Source organism: Phodopus roborovskii, unplaced genomic scaffold, assembly GCF_943737965.1.
Source record: "Phodopus roborovskii unplaced genomic scaffold, PHOROB, whole genome shotgun sequence".
NCBI lineage: Eukaryota > Metazoa > Chordata > Mammalia > Rodentia > Cricetidae > Phodopus > Phodopus roborovskii.
Window position 1 is genome coordinate 12968672 of NW_026126525.1, and position 23866 is coordinate 12992537.

Here is a 23866-nt window from a genome sequence, read left to right on the forward strand (position 1 = left end):
GAAACTGGTGAACAAGGACTCCTGACTGCCATCAATTGTTGGTTAAAGAGACTGGAGTTTGCAAAGATCTTAAGGACATCCTGCTGGCTGGGGAGATGTTGACCAGTTCACTGCTGGGAGCGGTTACATTGTAAAAGGTAAAAAAAGGGCTGGGGCGGTGGTACTGCTAGATGAAGAGAAGCCCATAAACATTAACAGGCAACAGGTATGCTTTTTCATCTGTTCATGTGCTTGGGACTGTCTCAACCGTGTGGGTAAAAAAAAAAAAAATTACTGTAGAAAGAAAATTTTCCGAAGATTTAAAATACCTAAGGTAGTAAAATCAGACAATGGTCCAGCTTTTTGTTGCCCAGGTAAATCAGTCACTAGCCAAGATATTGGGGATTGATTAAAATTGCATTGTGCATACAGACCCCAAAGCTCAGGTAGAAAGCATAAATAAACCCATTGAGGAGACCTTCACTAAATTGACCGCAGAGACTGGCATTAATGATCAGATAGCTCTCCTATCCTTTATGCTTTTCAGGGTTAGAAACACCCCTGGACCTTTAGGTTGAACCCCTATAAATGGCTCTGTGGGGGCCCTCCACTGGTGGAAATTACCTCTGTACATAGTGCTGATGTGCTGTTTTCTTAAGCCTCTGTTTGCTAGGCTTAAGGTGCTCGAGAGGGTGAGAGCGAGCGTGGAAGCAACTCTGAGAGACCTACGCAGCGGGAGACTTGGAAGTTTTACATCACTTCCAAGTTGGAGATCTAGATTACATTAGATGTCACCGCACAGAAACTTTGAGACTCGGTCCTCCTCCTCTGGACCCACCCCCACGCCACTCCAAGTTATAGGACCCAGGGACAGCCTCTTAGAACTGCCCATTTCTATTTCTCTCTTGTTGCTTACTATTGGAAAAATTGTTACTTTTGTTATGACTTTTGTTACGAGTGCTGCCCAGATTATGGTGCTTAGATAGCAGTACAGGAGCCTCCGGAGCCAAGAGGAGGCTGCTTCTTAATTCCATAGTTATAAGATTAAAACTATTGACAAGAGAAAAAGGGGGGAATGAAAGACCTAAAAAGTAATGTTAATGATGGACTAACCTAGAAACCAATATCTGTTCCTTGGAATTTGCTAGCTTCCTCTCACAAGGCCCTGAGATAAGAAGAATTCACACTGCCCCTACTTTCCTGTGAGTTAACAGGTGGTAAATAGGGTCAAGAGATAGCTGTAACTCTGGTTTGCCCAGACAAGATTAATTAGCACATCTGAGGCCCTAAGGTCTGCTGACCCTAATAGCAGACCATCTGGCCTCCAAGGGTCATGTACTCAATGGACAGAGGTTCCCATTCCCTCCCTAAGCTTGTGGGGTTGCCTTTAAAAACACCTGGGCCCAGGGGAGGGGGCTTCTCCCTAGCCTGTGTGCTGGAGGAGCCCGTTTGCACAAACGTTTCCTCTTCATTAAAGCCTCTTGTGTTTTGCAGCAACTGGACTGGACATTGAGTTCTTGGGGTATCGACCGAACCTGGAAGACTCCTCATCCTGAGGGTCTTACAGTACCACATGAATATTTTATGTAATGGCTACCTCAATCTAATGAATACATCATAGATTTCCTTCTGTGTGATAAGGTTATGTAAACTTGCTCTTGTGGAAATATGTTATTAACTATCTCATGATGTTGTATAACAGGTCCCCAGAAGTTATTTGTCACATCTAAACAAAGTATTAAATTCTTTGGGCAGAGCCTCATACACACCCAGGAGTTCTCAGCCCCTGTAAACACCAGTCTATGGTTTGTTTCTGTGAGATTAACATGCCTGTTAGTTTGTTCTGTGTTTATGACATGCTTTCATGTAGACTGGGATAGCCTTGAACTCACACTGTGTAGCCAAAGAGTCCTGACCCTGCCTCTAAATCCCTAGTACAGCAGGCTTGGTCTAGTTTGCCATGGTTTAGAGCCCACGCATTAGTAGTGTAGTTCAATGTTTATCTTGGCATGTGGTTTATTTCACATGCATTTCCTTTACACATGCTTACGAAGGTTGTTTTCTTGCTATAAGTATGTCTGTAGTTTGAATATTCATGTGTTGTTACATGCATGGTTCACAACCATTTTCTCTGATTATACAATAATATCTCTTCAACCAAGTAAAGAAGTTGATGATTTCTTTACTGTGGATCTGTTTTTCAATTTGATATTTTCCCACTATTCTTGCTTTGTTTGGGGTGTCCCATCCAAGACATATGAGCCAGGTAGCAGTTGAGCATATTATCATTGGCCAATCATGTATTTCTTCCAAAGACCTGATTGGGAACTGACATTTCTCATTCAATTCAAATATAGGCATAAAGGGTGTCCTTTCATGTATCCCAAGACTTGCACTCACATGATATTATACAAGTATACAATAGACAAAGAGGATTAGCCTATAAATATGAAAGGCAAAGAAACAAGAGATAATGTCTGTGAGTAGATCAGGAAAACAGAGAACAGCAATAAGAGGCAGGAGATGCCTATGCCAGCTTGAAGCCGGTAAGAATTATGTTGTAAAATCCTGACATACATAAGAATAAGAAGTCATTACAATAGGGTTCGACCTGGATTCAAATGGAGACATGTAAACTGACTGGGATTTTAACAGGACATCTCATGAAGAGCTGTAGCTATACAATGGGGAACTGAGAGTCAGAAGAAATAAGGGACTGGGCCATGATGGAAAGCAAGACAGAATCCCAAAGGAAGCTGCTACACCTGCTAAAACTTCACATAAAGGGACTCTAATGAGTATCCATGATGTTGAATGTACAAATAAAAGATAAACTGCTTAGAAAGGAAAACAGCAGATTAATTGTTTGCTCCACATGAATGGCACATTGAGCTTGTGACCAGCATGCTAGCCACTCTTGACATGATCTTGTTTAAAAAAAATAAAGCAAACAAAACCAGATACTGCAACTCTTCTGTTTAATGTTTTTAAAGACAATATTGTGAATAAATATTAGTTACACTACTTTTTATGTCAGTGTATGTTTACAAACCGCAATAAGATAGCTTTTAGTACCTGAACAAAATTTTCAAGAGTCACATAAAAATTTTCCTCATTGTTTGTTGGGAGCAACGCCTGCTTTCAGCTTGCTATCAGCTGTGGTTGTGCCCGAGTGAACAGAGAGATAGCTCTTGCCCGCACCTAAATTTTCTAGCCACAGTTTTTCTTTCCTCTTGTAAATATAAATCTTTAAGAAACTGTAAACACTAAGATCACAGCCAGTACTCTTCCGAATGTGTTTTATAAGTTGCCTCCAAGGCCATGATGTGCCCTTTCTCCTGCCCAACCCAGATACACAAAAAAGCATCACGTACCTGGGAGGGGTAGCTGAACTAGTATGCCACTGACTCTTGGGTCCATGTTCAGCTGATCAGTGATATCCAAAAGCTCCTCTTGAGAAATGTTCTCTGGCTTTAGAATGAGTTCACTGCAGATACCTGGAAGAAAGGCAAGCAAGAAGGTAGCTTGAATATGCTGTAGCAGCTGGCTTCTCCAGTGTGTGTCTGATCTCTTCTGATCCTGTCCCGCTAGAAGGAAAGCCCTTCTAGAGGGTCAGTGTTGTAACCACGGGGAGGAGCGGTTTCTCAGTCTCCTGATTCCTATGCATCATTTGGCTGCTACTCGAGGGGACAACTTGCACTGACTTGTGAAAACCCGTCTTAGATTTGAAGACCAGACCAGAAAGCAGTGAGGTTTATGATTCAGTTAAAGCAAATGCAATAAACACAGGGTCTTTAAAAGCAAAGAGTCCTATTGCTTTACCCACAAAATATGAAATCACACTGAAATAATTCTCTAAGAAACAGTAAGGCATCCATATAAGCTTGCATAATGGAATAATCTCTATTAATAACAATAACATGTGTTATTTGATAATTATACATCATGATTATGTACCTTTATATGACAACAGAAACGTTTAGTAACAATTAGAGCTCACACCCATACCCACCTACAGCAGAAGCAGCCTTTATCTTATTCCTGACGTAGGTATGGCTTGCTGGGTTATCTCCCACTAAAATGATACTGAGGTGGGGCCTCCTGTTCCCAAGAGCAATCCAAGATTCCACGCCTTGCTGTATTTCCTTTTGGATTTGTTTAGCCATTTCAGTTCCCGAGATGACAATGGCTCCATGTCTGTGGGAAACAAAACACTAAGAATAATATTAAAAAGCCAATACGGAACATTCAACTGAATGAATGTATGGTACAAGAATATGCAAAACAACTGTGGAGGCCAGTGAGATGGCTCAGTAGTTAAGAGCACCTGTTGCTCTTGCAGAGGAAGGCCCCACATGGTGCCTCATAACTGTCTGTAACTCCATTTCCAGAGGAGCAGTTGCCCCTTCTAGACTCCACAGGCACTGCACACACAGGGTACATGGCGATACATGCAGGCAACAACACATAAAAATATTCATATTCAAAGCAGTTATAAACACCCACAAATTTGACTTTTCTAACAACATCTGACACTCATTTTCAGGTTTAGAAATAATACTAATGACGTTTGTGAAGAATTGTAATTTTTTGTATGTCCACCTTATAACTTGCTTGTTCACCACTGAATGTGTTTATGTCACCCCAAATTTATGCTGAGATTCTAAAGCCCTGTGTTCTGATATTGGGAGGGGAGCTTAGAAAGGAGATTAGTGTGGGGGTCTCTGCAAACACCACAGCTAGCAGAGCAACAATCCACATGCAGCAAGGAGAAAGTCTGGTTCAACACAACTCAGTAGCCAGTACCAATTCAAACTTTGAGAGACTGACACAGGGCAGTTTATTTTAGGAGTATTTGAGCACAATACAATTTGGGGGGAAAGGTTTCCTGGTGACAGTTAACTCAATCCCATGTGTACAACAAAGCTCAATACATGATTAATTGCAGAGGACATGTGACTGCTTCCAAAGAGATGAGCTCTGTGGACTGACTATATGACATCTTAAGGGTCTGCGGGAGGATCTGGTGTGGTCTCTGTCATAAAGATAGTGTCAACATCACCAGGTGATCAGTCACCTCGACTTCCACATGTAACATGTCCCTTAAAGATGGATTCTATTGGCTGAGACGCAATGCTCATGATAAGGATTTAGGGAGAATGACTGAAAGGAACTTAAGAGTCTGAGGGAGCCAGATGTGACCTGCAATACATAGTGCAGAGGTCACCTGGCTATTGATCACACCCATTCCCAGTCTTCTGGGAAGGAAACAATCCCATGTGTTTAACATTTCCGGTTTCCCTAGTCCTTATCTGTGAGCACAAGAACCCCGTGCCCTCTACAGATCAGGCCACAGAGACAAAGCCTTTGTAAATGAGGTTAGTGCATTCATAAGATACTCCAAAGGCTCCCATTCCTCTTCCCTCATGTGATTTTTATGGGTGATGCAATGGAGAGGAAAAAAAAAAATAAGGGCTAATTTTCAGTTTTGGTGTCTAATTTTATATATTCTGGGTATTGGCCCTTCATCTGGTATAGTTACATTTTTGCCATTCAGAAGTAAGCTGACTTTTCACACTATAGTTTTTTCTTCCTTGAAATATGCAGAAGCTTTTCAGTTTCATAGAGTCCCACTTGTCAGTTCTTTGGATTACTGCCATTGCCTTTAAGGCCTTTCTGGACCATTCTGGGATTTTAAGTACATCTCTACCTCACTCCAACTCCTTCCATGCTCCTCCACTCTCTCACACTCATGACCTCCTCTTTAATTATTATTATTACATTTATATACAAGCGTATGTAAATAGAGCCCACTAAGTCTATTTAATGGTACATGTTTAGGGCTGAACACTTGAGATTGGGTAACCAATCATGGGGCTCAGCCCTGGAGAAGACTGATTCTCCTTCTCTTAGCAGCCATTAATAATTGACTTCATCTTGAGCAGAGGCCCCATGAGATGTCCCCCATCCACACTGGCCTGTCAACTATTGTTGTCATTGTACAGGCCTTATTTAGGTGGTGTGTACTGCCACAGAAACAGGGAAAGTAAAAAAAGGACCATGGTAAGGGAACCTGGGATGAGGGGCACTGTAAGGTATAGATTCTTTGAAGGGGAACATAGGCAAAACAGGAGGGCTCTTAGCTGGGGAGTGGAGAAGAAGGCAAAACAGAGGGAAAGAGAGGAAGGGGTATAAAGAAATTAAGGTTGACTTTTTCTGCTTACTTAAAAATATAGTGTACATATAGGCATATATAAATAATTTAAATGAAGTTACACCACTTGGAGTTATAATGCCCCCCCCCAAGGCCACACACTATTTAAGAAAAACCCTAGTATCAGGCATGTGAAGCTTCCCTTGAAACTGTTGATCAGGGCAGACCAAGAGACTTCAAACACAGTACAAGCTATTTGCGCCCATTGTTGTTCCTTAGAACTTGAAACCAAGGCACTATTCTCGAAAACATCATTTACTTAGGACACAGGACTGGGAGGAATTGAGCCAGAGCTGACTTGGGATCTTCCTATTTTGGCCTCTTAAATTTTCATGTGTGTTTTCCTTTAGAAGTTGTCAAGGTTTATGATCTCACACTAAGGTCTTTGACTATTTTTTAAAATTGATTTTGGTGCTGGGTGAGAAATGTGGACCTAGTTTCATCCATCTACATATGGAAATCTAATTTTCCCAGTACCCTCTGTTAAAGAGACTGTCCTCTCTCCAGTGTTTTTGTCAAAAAATTAGATAGTCATACTAGGGTCTGGCTGTGTTCTTCTATTTTGTTCCACTGATCTATGAATCTGTTTTTTTTGTGCCTGTGACACGTGGATTTTTGTTACTAAGGCTCAGTAATACAATTTGAGATACTATTGAGATGTCTCTAGCATTGCTCTTTTGCATAAAAATTGCTCTTGCTATTCAAGGTCTTGGGCTTGCATAAGGATTCACAGTGGTTTTATAATTCATTGAAGACTATCACTAAGATATTAAAGGGCATTTCACTTTTGGTTAATATGATTGTTTGCACAACATTAATTTTGCTAACTCATGAGCCTTGGAGAGTTTTCCATCTTCTAATGTCTTCAAGTTCTTTCTTCACTGTTTCAACTTTTCATTTGGAAGTCTTACGCTTCCTTGGTTAAGTTTATCCAGAAGGTTTATATTTTAGATTTTTATTTAAAAGGTTTTTAAAAAGCTATTGTGAATGTGATTTTTCTGATTTTTTTTTCAAGTTCACTGCAGGTATGTAGAAAAGCTACTGTTTTCAATATTAATTTTTGTCCTTTACTAGTTTGTTAAAAGTATTTATCAGTTCGAAAACTTCTGGGGGAAATAGGATAGGAATATTTTGATTTCTTCTTTCCCTATTTTTATCCCTTCTATATCTTGATATTATTGCCCTAGTTAAAATTCTGAACACTATATTGAGCAACAGTTGAGAGAATAGACACTCTTCTTTCATACCATATTTTAGAAGACTAAAGGCTTCTTCCATATTCAGTTACCTATGGGTTTTTTTTGTTTTGTTTTGTTTTTATTTGTTTTTCATTTGTAACCTTTGCTATGTTAAGATAGGCTCTTTCTATCTCTCTTTCAATCAAGGCTTTATTGTGGAGGGAAACTGAAATATATAAAAGGATTTTTTTTTTCTGCAGGCATTAAAGTAATGTGAGTTTCCTTCTTAAAGATATGAACACAGTCCTACACATTATATTATACATATTAATTTGCATATATTGAACCAAACTTGCTTCCATGGAATGAAACCAGCTTGTTTTGAATGCCATCTTAATGTGTTTTTAAATTCATTTTACCTACTTTATTAAGAAATTTTGAGTCTTTTCTCTCCAGGGAAATTGATTTACAATTTCCTTCTTCGTGTTGATGTGTCTTTGTGCAAATCTGGCTTTGTGGATGAGCTTGGCTGTGTTTTTTCTTTATTTTATTAAACAATTCAAGAAAACATTGGTATTAGCTCTCTCTTAAAGGTTTGATAGAATTCTGCAGTGAATCCTGCACTTTTGTAGAGAGACTTTTTATTGCTGCTTCAATCTAATGAGGTTGTCATGGTTCTGTTTAAAACATTTGCGTCTCCTTGATTTGATTTTGGTAGGTCTTATATCAGGAATATATCTTGGAATGTAAATTTTTAAAGTTCACCAATTATTCTTGAGACATTATTGTAACCTATAGTAATCTCTTTCATCTCCAGTTTTAGTAATTTGGATAGTCTTTCTTGCTTTCTTTTTGTTAGTTTGGCTATAGGTTTTTCAGTTGATTCCATACATCATTCATTTAGTTTCCATTTTATTATTATTTCTTGGCATCTATTGCTCTTGGAGTTTGAATTGTTGTTTTTCTAAGATCTTGAGGCACATCATTGGATTGTTAATTTGAGGTAATCTCGATGTTTTAATCCAAGCATTCATAGTTATGGGTTTCTCCTTAGATTGTCTTTAGTTCTATCCCAAAGATTCTAGAAAGCTGTGCATTCTACTGACTATAAATGGATTCGTTTCTTTACAAGCACCATATTTAATCATTTGTTCTACCTACATTATTACATTGCAATTTCGATTGCTACAGATCAGTATTATATATCAAAATTAGGTAGTTTTATACTCCCATCTTTGTTCTTGAGATCAAGGCTGTTTTGGAAATTCAAGAAAGGCCTTTTATGGTCCTACTTAAATTTTAGAAATTTCTACTTCCAGGAAAATTTCCTTTAGAATTTTGGCAGGATTTGTGTTGGCTCTAGACAGTTGCAGAGAGTGTAGGCATTTTAATTTCCAGATCACAGACATAAATTTAGAATTTTATTGGGACTTTAGTTGACTTTGTAGATAATTGCTGATAGTGTGGGCATTTGAATATTATTCTCTTGTCCATCAACTTCGTTTTTCTTCAGACCCTTTCATCTGTGTTTTACATTTTCAGTGTCCATAACTTTTGCCTCCTATGTTAAATTTTTGTGCTTTATAAATGAAGATACTTCGCTCTTTTGGGGAAATGTATTGATTTTTGTATGCTGACTTTGTATGTTACTTTTCTAAATTTGCTCACAGGTTTTGGGAATTTTTACATATAAGTCGATGTCAGTCTATGTCTCCGTCCCCTTCCCCAAAATATACACACAGGAATTAGTCTTACTTTCTAATCTGAACTTCTTTATCGTTCACTTGCCCAATTACTCTGGCTTAGACTTCCAATGCCATATTAAAAGGAAGTGGCCCTAGCCCTTTTTCTCATTTTAAAGGGAAAACTTTCAGCTTTTTCAGCATTAATCTGTGGGTATATTAAAATATGGTTAGTGTGTTGAGGTGCATTCTTACCACACCTAACTTGATGAGTTAATATCATAAATGAACACTTAATATTTTCAAATGGTTTATTTGCATCTAATCAGATAATCATGATTTCTCGCTTCCATTCTATTAATGTAGTGTGTCATTTGTACTTATTTGCTATGCACCTCAGGTATAAATCCAGTCCTTTAATGTGTAGTTGAATGTAACAGACTTTTTCTTTTATGCCACCAACCAGCTCCCGAATCATGACATGTGGAGACTTGTTATTATTTATGAATACTTGGCCTTATCTTATGTTCCATTCTTCCTAGCTCTTATAACTTAACCTGTTTCTCTTCATCCACACTTTGTACCAGTGCTTTATACCTTTTTTTCCTTCTATATATCTTACTTTCATTGTTTCTCTTGTCTGGCTAATGGCTGCCTGGCTTCTGGCACGGAACATGTCCCTTTCTTTCTCCCTTGGTCTCTCCTTCTTCTCTCCCTTCTTTCTCCTCCTATTTATTCTCTCTGCCCACCAGCCCTGCCTATCCCTTTGCTGCCCAACTATTAGCTGTTCGGCTTTGTATTAGACCAATCAGGTGCCTTAGGCAGGCAAGGTGAAACAAATGCAGCACATCTTTACTTAATTAATCAAATGCAGCATGAGCAAATGTAAAACATCTTTATGTTGTTAACAAAGGCAGCAGAAACAAATGTAACACACCTTTAAACAGTTACAGTAATATTCTGCAGCATAAACAAATGTGACATCTTTACATAGTTAAACATTCCACAACACTTCAGCTGGCTCTCTGTCCTTTTTCTCTTTCTATAGCCAATTTCAGTGAAAACCTACTCTCTTGCCTGCAAGTCTGAAGGACTATGAATGCAAAGAGAACTTACTAGGAGGTCAAGCAATCAGTATTTAGAGATTTGGTCTGCAGAGGCTCAGCAGGTAAGGTGCTTGCTGATGAGTCTGAAGACTTAAATTCAGTCTTGATGCCAGCACCCCATGCCTCTTTATTAAATGTTTAATTCATTTGCACTGACAGTGAATAAGTAAGGATTTACTACTGGCGTGCTATCTTCTGGTTGTGCATAGACCCTCGGCCCTTCCTTCCTCTCTGACACATCTTTGCTGACGGCTTCATGGAGAGCCCCTTTGGATGTAGTTGTTCTCTTGCTTTATTTTAGAAAGTCTAAAAGGGCTTTGGACTTAGAAGATTTATTCCCACATTTAGAAAGTTTTCTGTCATTTCTTTAAGGTTTTTGCTCCTTTCATTTTTATGGACTCAGGTTACCATATTCTACATTTTGGCTCACTTGAAGGTGTTCTGTAAGTCTTATAAGAAAACAAAAAACAAAACAAAGAAAAAAACTTTCTTCTTTATTTTTTATTTTGTGTCCCTAATGGGAAAATTCAGATAACCCGTACTTGAGCTCAACTCTTCCTTCCTGCTTGATCATACTATTGCAGATTTCCATGGAATTTTTTTTTCTTTAATCATTCAGCAAACTTTATAATTTGTGACTAGTATTTTTTTAAGTTTTCACATTGTTAAGTTTCTAAGAGTTTCTGAGTTTTATTTTCAGGTTTCTGGTTCCACTTTTGTTTCATGTGTGCTTTTCTGTAGCTTGCTGAGTTTAAGCTATTTTGAATTCTGTTGCCAGGAAGAAATACAGAGCAAGCATGGGCACTGTGTCAGCTGGGGTTGGCCTAGAGTGTGGCTACCAACATTTTCTTCACACCAACTTTTATTATATGGCAGGCATAATAGTTTGAATGTAATTGGACCCTGTAAGCTCATAAGGAATGGTACTATTATATGTGGACTGTTGAAGTAGGTGTGGCCTTGTGTGAGGAAGTGTGTCACTGTTGGGGGCAGGCTTTGAGGTCTCCCATGCTCAAGCTATGCCCAGTTCAGACCACTTCCTGTTGACTGCAAGTTAAGATACATTAACTGTCAGCTCCTGCTTCAGCACCATGTCTGCCTGCATGCTAACATGTCCTACCATGATGATAATGGACTGAACCTCTGAAAATGTAAACCACCTCAATTAAATAAGAGTTTTAATGTGCATGGTGTCTCTTCACTATAATAGAAACCATAAAACGGATGTTGATACCAGAAGTGGGGTATCGATGTGATAGACCTAACCATACCTTTGTTTAAAGGAATATGGGCCTTCTAACTGTGGATTAGAAACGTGGTTGAATGCTTTAAGTGCTATAACCATACTAGTATGGGCATGGTGAAAGAAATAAAAGACTTTAATCTGTAGAGTAAGGATGTGGGGAAAGGGCAGGAGAATAATTCTTGTAAGCAGAATATAGAAAATAATAAAAAATGGACATTGACATGGGAGGAAAGAACAGGAATTATGAGAACAAGAAACGTTACTATGGTGATGGGGCTAGTGGTTATATGCTAGGCTGATTCTGTTAAATAGGACTAGTTACTGAATCATCAATACTTTGTGGAATAACTGAAGGCCCTCTCAGGTCGTGGCCCACATCAAGGAAATAGGCCCCAACCCTGGAACAAATGGTTCCAGATGAATGATCCTGTCTGGGTCATACCTGGCCAACAGACAGTCTGGGTTATTACCAAGTCATTCTGTGGTTTTTCCTTTAAAGAAGAATAGGTCACACCTGGGTGATCTCTCAAACATGAAATTATACTATGTATTTTGTAATTATGCTTTGTAATCAATCACCTTGAGCCCATGCATGTATGCCGCTTTGCACTCTATAAAAAGAACCTGGACCCTCTGAGGGGTGTGCAGCTTTCCCAGGATTGCTGACACCTGAGCGTGCACTCGTTTATTAAATGTCCCTTGCTTGTTGCATCTCCTGGTTTGGTGTCTGTGTCGCGGGGATCTCCCACCGGCCCACCAGGACCCCGGAATTAGGGTCCAACAATGGAAGACAGTGGAGGAGATAAGTATGATTTGATGAACTGTGGGGACTTGGTTCAAGATGTTTCAGAGGGGAAGAATTTTGGTTTGTTGTTTAAAGATTGTTCTTGTGACACTTTGTTGAAGAATTTGGCTGCTTTTTGCCCTTGTGCTAAAAATATTCCTGAGACTAAAGTGAAGAATTTAGGTTAATTCCACTGGTAGAGGAAATCTCAAAACGGCCTAATATTGACTACTGTATGGTTATTAGCAGTCATTCTTTTTTTTTTTTTCTTATTTTACATATAGATCTCAGTTCTCTCTCTGTTTCTCCCTCCCTCCCTTCCTCTCTCCCTCCCATGACCCCCGACCACCCTCCCATCCCATCCCCCCCCACTCCTAGGGAGTCAGGAGGGGTCAACAAAATCTGTCAAGTTATTTGGAGTAGGGACTAAGCCCTCCCTCTTCTCTCTAGGTTAAGGTAGTATCCCTCCATGGGGAATGTGTTCTCAAAGTCCTTTTGTGCACCAGGGATACATCCTGGTTCCACTGTCAGAGGTCCCTTAGACTGTCCAGGCCTTCTAACTGAGACCCATGTTCAGGGGATCTGAGTCAATCCAATGCTGGTTTCCCAGCTATCAGTCTGGGGTTCTATAGCTCCCCCTTGTTCAGGTCAGCTGTCTTTGTGGGTTTCTGTAACATGGTCTTGTCCTCCTTCTCTGCATCTGGATTCTAGTTCAGCTAAGTGTTTAGCTGTGGGTGTCTGACTCTGTTTCCATCAGCTACTAGATGATGGCTCTATGATGGTGGATAAGTTAGTCATCAATCTCATTATCAGGGAAGGGCATTTATGGTAGCTTTCCACTGTTGCTCAAATTGTTAGTTGGGGTCAGTCCCTTGAACAAATTGGTACAGGAGACCACTTCCTGAACATAACTCCAGTAGCACAGACACTGACATTGACAATTAATAAATGAGTAGCACAGACACTGAGATTGACAATTAATAAATGAGATCCCCTCAAACTGAGAGACTTCTGTAAGGCAAAGGACACAGTTGACAAGATTAAACAATAGCCCACAGACTAGGAAAAGATCTTCACCAACCCTACATCTGACAGAGAGCTGATCTCCAAAATATACTAAGAACTCAAGAAACTAGTCACCAAAACACCAAATAACCCTATTAAAAAATGGGGTACAGAACTGAAGAGAGAATTCTCAATAGAGGAAATCAAAAAGGTTGAAAGACACTTAAGAAAGTGCTCGACATCCTTAGCTATCAGGGAAATGAAAATCAAAACAACTCCTGCTGGAATGGCTAAAATTAGAAATACCAATGACAACTTATGCTGGAGAGGATGAGGAGAAAGGGGAACACTCCTCCACTGCTGGTAGGAATGCAAACTTGTGCAGCCATTTTGGAGATCAATATGGCAGTCCCTCAGGAAAATGGAAATCAGTTTACCACAGGACCCAGCAATCCCCCTCTTAGGCATATACCCAAATGATCCACATCCATGAAACAAGGACATGTGTTCAACTATGTTTGTGGCAACATTATTTGTAATAGCAAGAACCTGGAAGCAACCTAGATGGCCCTCAACTGAAGAATGGATAAAGATGTGGCACATCTACACAATGGAATGCTACTCTGCAGAAAACAAAACAAAACAATAGTATCTTGAAATTCACAGGCAAGTGGATGAAACTTGAAGAAACCATCCTGAATGAGGTAACCCAGTCACAAAAAGAGGAACACGGTAAGTACTCACTCATATATGGATTTTAGACCTAGAGCAAAGGATCACCAGCCTAATTAGCAGTCATTCTTATGAAGATTTATAATGAAAAGGAGCAAGCTGAGAAAGTAAAAATACAAAACGTATAATTTGAGGAGAAAATGAGCATTAGAAAGTGGAATGGAACTAAGTCCTGTGTTGAAAGAGATAAATGGATTAAGAAATGGGATAAAGGGAGTGGTGACCCCAGGGCAAAATCCCACCCAGCTTAGTTTTCAACTTGTGAAAAGGAATTTTAAAAAAAGGTTAGATGCTGGAGTGAATGCCTTTAATCCCAGCACTTGTAAAGCAGAGGCTGGCAGATCTCTGAATTTGAGGCCAGCCTGGTCTACAGATTAAATTCCAGGATAGCCAAGCTTAGGTAGTGAAGGATACCATTGAAAACAGAAAAATTGTGAAGATATAACTGAACAAGGGGTGGGGGCATGTTTCAGTCCCAGCAAGCTGAAGTTGACAGGTTAAGTCCCATGGCTCTGGCTTTAGAGTCAAGGATAGAAGAAAGTAGATATGGAATTTCACTCCATGACTACAGAAGCCTAATGAAGTGGCACATGTGTCAGAGGTGTCCTGAATGGAAGCCCAGAGAGGCCACTGTGTGAAGCTGTGAAGTTGAAGCCTGGATTGCCTTGAAGACCCTAAGATGCTGGAAATGCCATAGTTGTGGAATACCTGCCAAGGAAGGTTGCTAATAGGAATGGAATCAGCCCAAGAGAAAGAAATGTGCTGCAGTCAACCACGTTAAATGTAATTGGAGATCTGAAGAGTGTTTTTTTCATCGAACATGGAGCTGCAGAGATTGGAGTACAGCTCAGTTCTGGCCTTTCTTTGGTTCAGTATTTCCTCACTGTGCTCCCTTCCTTATGTTTTACAATGGTAATATAGAGCCTGGGCCACTATATGTTGGAAGTATTTGATTTGTTTATCTTGTTTTTATAGGGAATTATAGTTGAAATTGCATGAATCTAAGAAGAGACTTTGGACTTTTAAAACATTGATGAGACAGTAATAGATTACGGGGACTTTAGAAGTTGGACTAAATGCATTTTGCATGATGATATTGTTGTAAGCTTGTGGGAGACCAGGAGTAGAATTTACTTGTTTAAATGTAATTGGCCCTCATAAGCTCACAGGGAGTAGAACTATTAGGAGATGTGACCCTACTTTAGTATGTGTGACCTTGTTGGAGGAAGTATGTCACTGTGGGGGCAGGCTTTGAGGTCTCCAATGCTCAAGCTACTTCTAGTTCAGACAGACTGGCTAACGACTTGTCAGATTGGGGGGGGGGGGGGCGTTACTTTGTAAGTTGCTTATAACTTTGTTTTGTTAAAAATCTATACTTAGTTCTTCAAATCACAGCTAAGAACCATGGATTTGGGCCTCTATTACTGCCAAAAGAGGATTAATTCCTTTGTATAAATTTCTACTTGCAATTTGAAGAAACTTATCATGACTAAAAGTGCTCAAAATTCTTCACTGAATACAAAGGCAAACAAACTATGTGCAAACAACTATGTGCAAATAAACTGTAATAATCCATTAACTGAAGTAAATCCATAACAATTAACAAATATTGTACATACAAACATAATGGTTATAATTTATTTTTAAAACTAGAGATAAAATGTTTATTTAATACAAAAATGTTTTATCATAATAAACTCTCTTCTTTAATTCCTCTAGAGTTCAGAAATAACAATTTGAAAATTATTTTAAAAATCAGTTTATCATACCTACAACTGTTACATTTATTTAAAACATGATAGAAATTGTTAATCAACATAATCAACAAGTGGACCAAAAAGAGAAGGTAACTTCAGCCTTGAAGTTTTAAGACAAATTACAATAAAAAAAAAAAACTTATAAACAGAAACTTACCCCTCATAAACCAAAGAACTGAACTAATTAAATTACTTGCACTAAACCCAATGTGCAAATAATTTTGAAATTATATCATGCATAATTCTGTCCCTTCTGAAAAAAAAAATGTTCACTGCTCAATTCTAGTCCCTGTGAATGTGGCAATATTTGGAAGTATGATCTTTTAGTGTATGTCTTTGTGTCTAGGATGTAACATCTTCTCAGAATAGAGATGAACTTTATTCCAATGACTGTTAACCTTCCTAGAATAGACACACAGGATATCATGTGAAACATTGGAGAAAGAGAGCCAGGTGATGACAGAGGGAGAGATTGGAGTATGCAAATGCAACATAAAGAATGCCCAAGGACCGTTAGCAATACCCAGTGCACAGTGTCACTGTAACTTCTTATCAACCTTCTAGCTTAAGGGAGTGCTAAGGATAGATCCCTATCGTTTTACTTCGCTATGGCAATGTGTACGCCTTCACAGTTGCCCATACTCCCACCAGATTCTGAAACCACAAGGTGTCCCAAACTCTCTATACATGTGGGAAAAAAAGTACTGTTGTAGCACAACTTATAACTGAGGCAGCTTCTGAACAAATAATGTGTAGGTAGCATAAAGATGGGGCAATCTTACATCATACTATTTAGAATGGCATGCTATTTAAAACATGCTTCTTTCTGGAATTTTTCATTGAATATTTTCAGATAACTGAAGTCATGCAAAGAAGAACTATAGACAAATGGAGACTTCTGTAATCCCAATTTAAATGCTCTAATTTATGAGAAAAATATTGGATGAGGAAGCTCAAATTTTCATGTAGTTTGTACTTTGAATGTACAAAACTGCAGTTGAGAAAACGATTTTACTATATCTAAATATGATAAAGTTGTTCTAAAATCGAATAACTTACGTGATTTTATTTTTCCCCTTTCATTAAATCTCACACAATATAATCTGAACAAAGTTTACCCTCCCTTTACTTCTCCCAGTTCCTCTCACCTCCTCTTTGATAATCATTTTATTTCATGTATTGTGGAGACATTGTGGTGGTTTGAAAGAAAATGGCCCCTCAAGGGAGTGGCACTAATGGGAGGTGTGGCCTTGTTGGAAGTGTGTCACTGTGGAGGCCGGCTTTGAGGTCTCATATATGCTCAAGATACCACCCAGAGCTTCAGACCACTTCCTGCTGCCTGTGAGTCAAGATGGGAGAGCTCTCAGCTCCTTCTCCAGCAGCATGTCTGCCTGCATGCTGCCTTGCTTCCTGCCACAATGATAATGGAATAAACCTCTGAACTGTAATCAAGTCACTACAATTAAATGTTTTCCTCATAAGAGTTGGTCTGGCTCTTCACAGCAATAGAAACCCTAACTAATACAGAAGTGAAGTTATGTAAACAACAACATCTTTATATTTCAATACTTCATAAAGAGTGAGACTCCTCCATTTAGTCTTCATCCTAAGCTCAGCAGTGCTTTATCATCTTAGATGAAACAATTTTAAAGCTAAAGTAATTGCATTTTGTCAAAAGAAAACAGTTCAAATTGAAACTTGCAAGAATAACAGTATTTTAAAAGGCATGATTAAGAAAGTGACTCAAAGTTGTCATAAATACTAAGAGTAATTATTTAGTGTCAATAAAATGTAATATTCTAAATGTAATATTCTAAACTTTACATGTAAATTGTTTTAACATATGAAGATTAAAACCCTTCAAAACCTATTTCATAGGTTCTATGTTTCTAAGACAACAAATTTTCTATATCAGCAGTTCTCAACTTTCCTAATACTGCAACACTTTTAATGTTCCTTTGATGATCTGCAACCACAAAATTATTGCATTGCTATTTCATACCTGTAATTTTGCTATTATGAATTGTAATATAAATATCTGATATGCATATATATGATCTATGACCTCCAAGGGTTCATGCCCAATGGGTTGAGAACTACTATAACCTAAATGTACAACTTTCATTATTTAAAAACCCTTTTTATTCTCAGAAATTTGTCAATTCGGTCAAGTTTTTTTGTGGTTATTGTGACTGCTTATTTGCATACTACTTCCTGAAATGACAGGAATACCTTGAACTGATTCCATGGAAAGTGCTCTCCCTACAGCCTCTCTTCCCTACTGCTGGGCTAGCCATTAAAGGAGACTTTATTAGTAACCAATAAATCACTGCAGAAGGCAGGGTGTGTGTTAGAGCAGCATGGAGCAATAAAAACTACTCAATTGAAACCAGAATGCTTGAATGTAATCCTGGCTCACACTGGTAGCTACAGAGAGGTTAGGCAAATTACTTAAATGCTTCCAAAGACACAGAATGGGCTCATGTATATAGTGAGAATGCCCTGTGTTGACCTTACACGATAAGACCAAGAGGTGACTGGCTAGTTTACAAACATGGTTCTACATTCTAGTTCCCTTAAATAATAGAGACACATTCGCACAACCTGGAGGATTATGAGAAGAGAAAGCCATCTGTAGTTAGTTAGCCATTTTTCTATGAGTTAATTTGTTTTTTTAAAAATATAACTTTCTTAAACTACGGTGACTATAACCAAATATAGTGTATAATAAACCAGAGCATAGCAATAAACAAGAAAATACATTTTTGTATATGAACACATTCTTCCATAAGTACCAATGGTGCATTTAATTTGGACACTTGCCAAGTTCTTAATCCTTATTTCAAATCCACGTTCAATTACCACTTTAATTGAAACATCAGTGAATGTCTTTAGGATTCTAAAAATGAAAAAGCCTAACACCACCATAAACAGTTCCAAGGTCTCCATGAGTTCAGCTATGTGTCTTGAGGTACAACATGTGTATTTGGAGTTTTCATTAAAAAACACATCCAAGAGAACCAAGGCAAAGTCAGATATGGAATAAGTCTAATAAGGCTAGTAACACATTGGGCCCTTTGTGGGATATTTTAAAAGTAAACAAGTAGGAATGAAAGTTAAGTTTACAGGCTTTTTATAGGCATTTCATTCCCCACCTTAAGTACTTCACTCAAACCTTGAAGCAATTTTACCAAAAACCATGTAATTCTAAGTCAGTGAAAAATAAAGCAACGTCTGTTGTGTATGATTCATTCCAATGTCAACTTTGAAGCTTGTCAATTTAGAACCTTAAAATAAAAACCAAGGATTAGCAATTACCAAAAACAATATGTAATTTTATATACCAACTTTTCCAGGAAAGAATTTGATACCACGAGAACCCCTGGCTCATCTGCAGAGGTCTTTGGGCACATTCTCCAAAGAATGGCTTCAAATGTGAACACACATTTATGCGGGGAACCCAGTCTTATTGAGATGTCATAAGGGGTAAGTACCATAATATCAAAGTAATGAGTATAGATGATGTTTGGTAGTATCTTATCAATTGTGATGTTAAAATGTTTCTGTGTATTAGTAACCTCATACATACTGACTGATAATAATATTAGTGCTGTTTGTTGCCAACATTTACAAGGAAAAGAAATACGGAATTAATCAGGACTAGTGACTTCCCTTGCAGGTTGATGTATTGCCTCAATTCTATCTGGGATCCTCCAGATATCTCCACTAAGAGAATCAGAGAAAATAGGTATAAACCTGGAAACCTGGTTATACTTTGTGTGTGTGTGTGTGTGTGTGTGTGTGTGTGTGTGTGTGTGTGTGTATGTGTGTACAAGACACTTTAGTACAACAGAGACAACACAAATGGGACCTTAAAGGGAAGTAGTGGCTTTCCTTTGCCTTTCTGGACAGGATAATAGGAAGGGGTACATACAAGAAGCCTTCAGAGAAAACCTTCAAGAGAGAGAGGGGGGAACAGAGGAGAGGGAGGGAGGGAGGGATAGAGGGGGAGAGAGAGGGGGGGGGAGAGAAACAGAGGGACAGAGACAGAGTATCCAAATTTCATACCCTTTCAGGGATGGCAGGAAGTCCCACACCACATGGTTTTATCTGGGGCAGCTTACTCTATAAGGAGTATGGAGAAACCAGGCACTGGTCAGGACCACAAGTTGGGAGTTAAGAAAACACAGTACAGCAAGGCTTCTTAATGGTCCCACAGGATTGCAGGAGGCCTGTCCTGGTTTCTTCAGGCTGTGAGATCTGGCCTCTTAAAGTGACCAGTGTGTTAATGGGAAAAATAGATTGTAACGTTACATTAGTACACTATCTCTGGACAGCTGAGACATAGTTGAAAAGATAAAGTTTAAACAGGAGACCCCTCCCCCAATGGTGAAATGTTTAGCTGCAATTTCTAAATGTAAAACACAACATAAGGGCTTAGACAACAAAAGTGTAGCCAGATAACTAAGTTCAAGGGGAAACAAAGATCATGTTTGCCAGAAACAGCATGATTTTGAGAAACTGCACTGGTAGCCTTCATGGCTAGCTCTTGTGACTAAAATCAATCTATATAAAATGAGCTTTCATAACAGTCCTATTTGGAGTCTAGGTCCTTCAAGCTTCAGGGAAGATTTACCAAACAATAACTCTCTGCAGAAAAGGAAATCCTGGGGAAGCACTGGAAGGGAGACTCTGAGGGTGTAAGCACTGTTCCTACCAAAACCCGCCTGTCTTTTTAAAATCATCAGACTAGCCATTCAAACATGTTTAAATAACATAAGCTAGTATCTTTTACTAACTCCAACAATGGAGGCTTTCTAAAATTCTGGATTAGCAGAAAAAAAAATCATGACGCTTTCGGTAGTGAACATAAAGAAAGGTAAGGCCACAGGAAAAGCTGTAGGCTGGTGTCCAAAATTTTATAGCTGCTAAATAAGGCACTTATAGGGAGAGCCAAAAAGAGAATTTACTAGATCCATGCCTCGAAAAACGGCTGAGAAGCAACAGAAGCATGGAACAATCCGTGGGTCCCCACTGAGCCACTGAAAAGTAGTGGATCACAAAGGAAGAAGGAACACAGCTCTGGAGAACTACCTGTGCTGTGGGTATCTGCAAGGCTGCTTTGAACCTGGTACTAGGTAATATGCAAGGTTTGTGACATTCCCGTCCCCGCTAGGGAGGCACTGGCCCCAAACTTAGGCACTGATTTGTCAAGTCACACAGTGACACAAAAAGGGAAGTATTTAAGCTTTTCTAACTTTTTGGCCATGCAAAGTAGTTCATTTCACAGCAGAAGAGGCTTTAAAACTAGAAACACTTATGTACTGACATTATTTTCCCTCAATTAGTAAGCTCTAATTTTTCCATGTATGAACATGGAAATAACTCATGATGAATTTTAAAAGGGTAAATTGTTGCAGGACAAATGGTAAATAATATTGTGAGATCATATGGCTTCCAAATTCTACATTTTACTAAAATGTAAATATTTAGCTATGTTCCATTATTATAGATGTCTACTTTAGACAAGAAATACTTATAAATTTTTTTTTATTTAAGGCTATCATGGCTCAAAAGTGTGATAAATCTGTTAATTTAAAATAGTTAATATAAGGGGAGGAAGTGTCTATCAAACTCAAGGATGATTTTTCAATAATAAAAAATATACTATGGTTCAAGTTTCATGTCAATAGGAGTGACATCAATTTGTGACAATCACTATGAGGGACCAGACAAAGAAGGTGTCACTAAAAAAGATGACTGAGTGGGGAGGCAGACAGTGGCGACCTCTGGAAGATGGAGTCTCTTCTCTCTGCTGGTCCTAGAAGAGAAAAGAGACACCAATAAGCATCAACACACTGTCCGGCTTCCTCCCCACCTGAGATACACCAGTCTCCAGTGTTTCTCATCCTTACAGCCATCCTCACCTACAGGTATGGATGACATCCAGTGCCAAAAGAAAAAACAAAAACAAAAAACAAAAAACAAAAAAAAAAAACATACAAACAAAAAAATAAAAAAAAAAAACCACCTTATACTAACTTGATTAGTGCTACCTTAGAAATAAAACGATTACAAACAGGTTTTTTTTATGGTAATTGTAACCTATATCAAACAATAGAAAGCAGGCAGGACAATGTAATATCTTTTACCATCACATTTTGAATAACAGCCTTCCAAAATCCACTTTATTGGCTACTTTTAATCATAAGGAGACCATTAAAAGTTTTCTGTGTGTGTGACATCAGAGTTCAAACCCAGGACCTCCCACCAAGTTACAAGACTACAAGATGGGAAATCTCCAGAAGTGGACGGATTGATGTCTACGTATTTTTGTGTGTGAAATATGTGACTACAAGCAAATACTGGGATTGTAACGGCTGTTTGTGACTCATTCAGTAGGCACTGGGCATGGAGCAAATGGTGAGACAGAGACATTGGGCTGAGGGGACTTTAATCAACTTGTACACTTACTAAAAGATTATCCTTGTACACTTACTAAAAGATTATCCTTAGTAGAGGGAAGCACTGAAGACTTGAAATTCCAAGGACAATAATTTAAACGCAATGTCCTTAGTAGATAACCCCTCCCATTCCGTAATACAAACAGAATCGTACAGAATCCGTTCTTCCTAGGGAAAGTGCAGGCTGGCACTGTCAAGCAAAACAGCCAATCCCAACCCTACTACAGTACAATAGAACCCCGAACCACTATCATTTTCACACGTCCTATAGACCTAGTTTCTGTAAGCCATCTCTGAAGTAAAAGCTACAGGAAATACTTTAAATTAAGTAAGCCCCAAATATAAATGATGGGGAGTTAAATTAACAAACTCTAGATACACAGCATCATTGGTCACTTCCCTCCAAGTGTTAGGCTGGATCTTGGGGACACAAAGTGAATATGAAAGGACAAGCGAGTCTCCAGCCAAAGTAGTGAAAGTCTATCACTGGAATCCCTGAAAGTTTACAGATTAGTTTTTCTGAACTCACTGGCCCCTAGCAAGAATTTTGCAATAGCTTGGATTCTCCAACAAAGGGAAGATGAGGCAAGGCGAAGTGTTCCTGGCTACCACCGAGTCATCTCATTGTCCTAGCCAGCAACCAAACCAAAGGAGTCAAAGAAAGCAATGGGCTGACTACTTGAGAAAGGCTGATAAGTGCCAGACAAAGTCTGAGCAGCCAGCATTAACATGCAGTCAAGTCTGTGAAACCATTACACCATTCAGATGTGGGAAAGGACTTCAGGCAGGCCGGTGGCAAAGGAATACAGGAACTGAAACGCTTGTTGACTGTCTACACAAAGCCTACTCTTGCTGGCACAACAGCCACCTGAACAAAGCCAGGGTCCCGGCCAGCTACCCAAGCTCCAGGCCCTGAGCGCCTGACACTGCGGTCCTCAGGCTGCAGCAGGACGTTTGGTCCCGTGGCCCGAGCGGAGCGGGAGCCGGGCCCCGCACGAGTCCCGGGCCCGGGTGTGCCAGCCCAGCCCCGCCCGCGCAGGCTGTCCACGCCGAGCCAGCTCGGGCCTCCGCGAGCCTCGCCGCACCGCAGTTCCTACCTCCTGGCGATGCTCCCGAAACCCCGCCACGCGCGCTCGGCCACTCCCGGGGGCCTCGGAGATCCTCGGCCCAGGGCGCCCCGGAGCAGCAAGAAGCCGCTGGCCCGCGTCGCCATGCCTCGCCGCCCGCCCCCGAGGGTCCTGCCGCCGCCAGCTCTGCTCGCCCGGTTTGCAGCACGCACGCACGCACGCCCGGGGCTCGCAGCAGGGTTCCGGGGTGTGGGACGGGGCGGAGCCCGGAGGGCGCGGAGGCGCAGCTGGTGGCCACCGGGTGGCAGGCGACTAGGCTCAGACCCCTGCGCTGAAGGCAGTAACCATTCACTGCCGCCTTCAAGCCCCCTGTGTCTGTAGGCCCAGCTCAGGCCCCATGGTCTCCATGGTTACCTGGAACGCGACTTGGAGCAGGAAAGTTGTTTCAGGTCTCTGCTTTTTTCTCCTTGAGTGCCTATAAGATGCTTTGAGAAGGAAACTCAAGGAGAGGAGAGAAACGCAGATGACCTTGTGGTTTCTGAAACTGTAGTGTCCTTGACTTTTCTAGAAGAAACGTTGCACTCCTAGAGTCTGTGGCCCCTTTGAAGCAAAGTGAGTTTGTAAGGAGAAAGCAAAAACTAAAGCCAGAGAA

The 23866-nt window shown here is 39.7% G+C and overlaps 1 protein-coding gene across 2 annotated transcripts in view; it reads right to left on the bottom strand.

Moving 5' to 3' along the window:
* Mthfd2l (methylenetetrahydrofolate dehydrogenase (NADP+ dependent) 2 like) overlaps window positions 1-23535 on the bottom strand; it is a 92183-nt gene extending 68648 nt beyond the window's left edge. Inside the window, exons 1-4 of one of the 2 annotated variants that reach the window (XM_051198063.1) lie at window positions 23245-23535; window positions 21471-21504; window positions 3992-4176; window positions 3354-3476 (exon numbers count right to left, since the gene is read on the bottom strand). In XM_051198063.1, coding sequence (XP_051054020.1) covers window positions 3354-3476; window positions 3992-4145 — 277 coding nt within the window. In that variant the 5' untranslated portion in view covers window positions 4146-4176; window positions 21471-21504; window positions 23245-23535. The remainder of the gene's footprint in view (window positions 1-3353; window positions 3477-3991; window positions 4177-21470; window positions 21505-23244) is intronic. The other variant, XM_051198061.1, reaches the window with a different exon arrangement.
* Window positions 23536-23866: the final 331 nt, after the last annotated feature.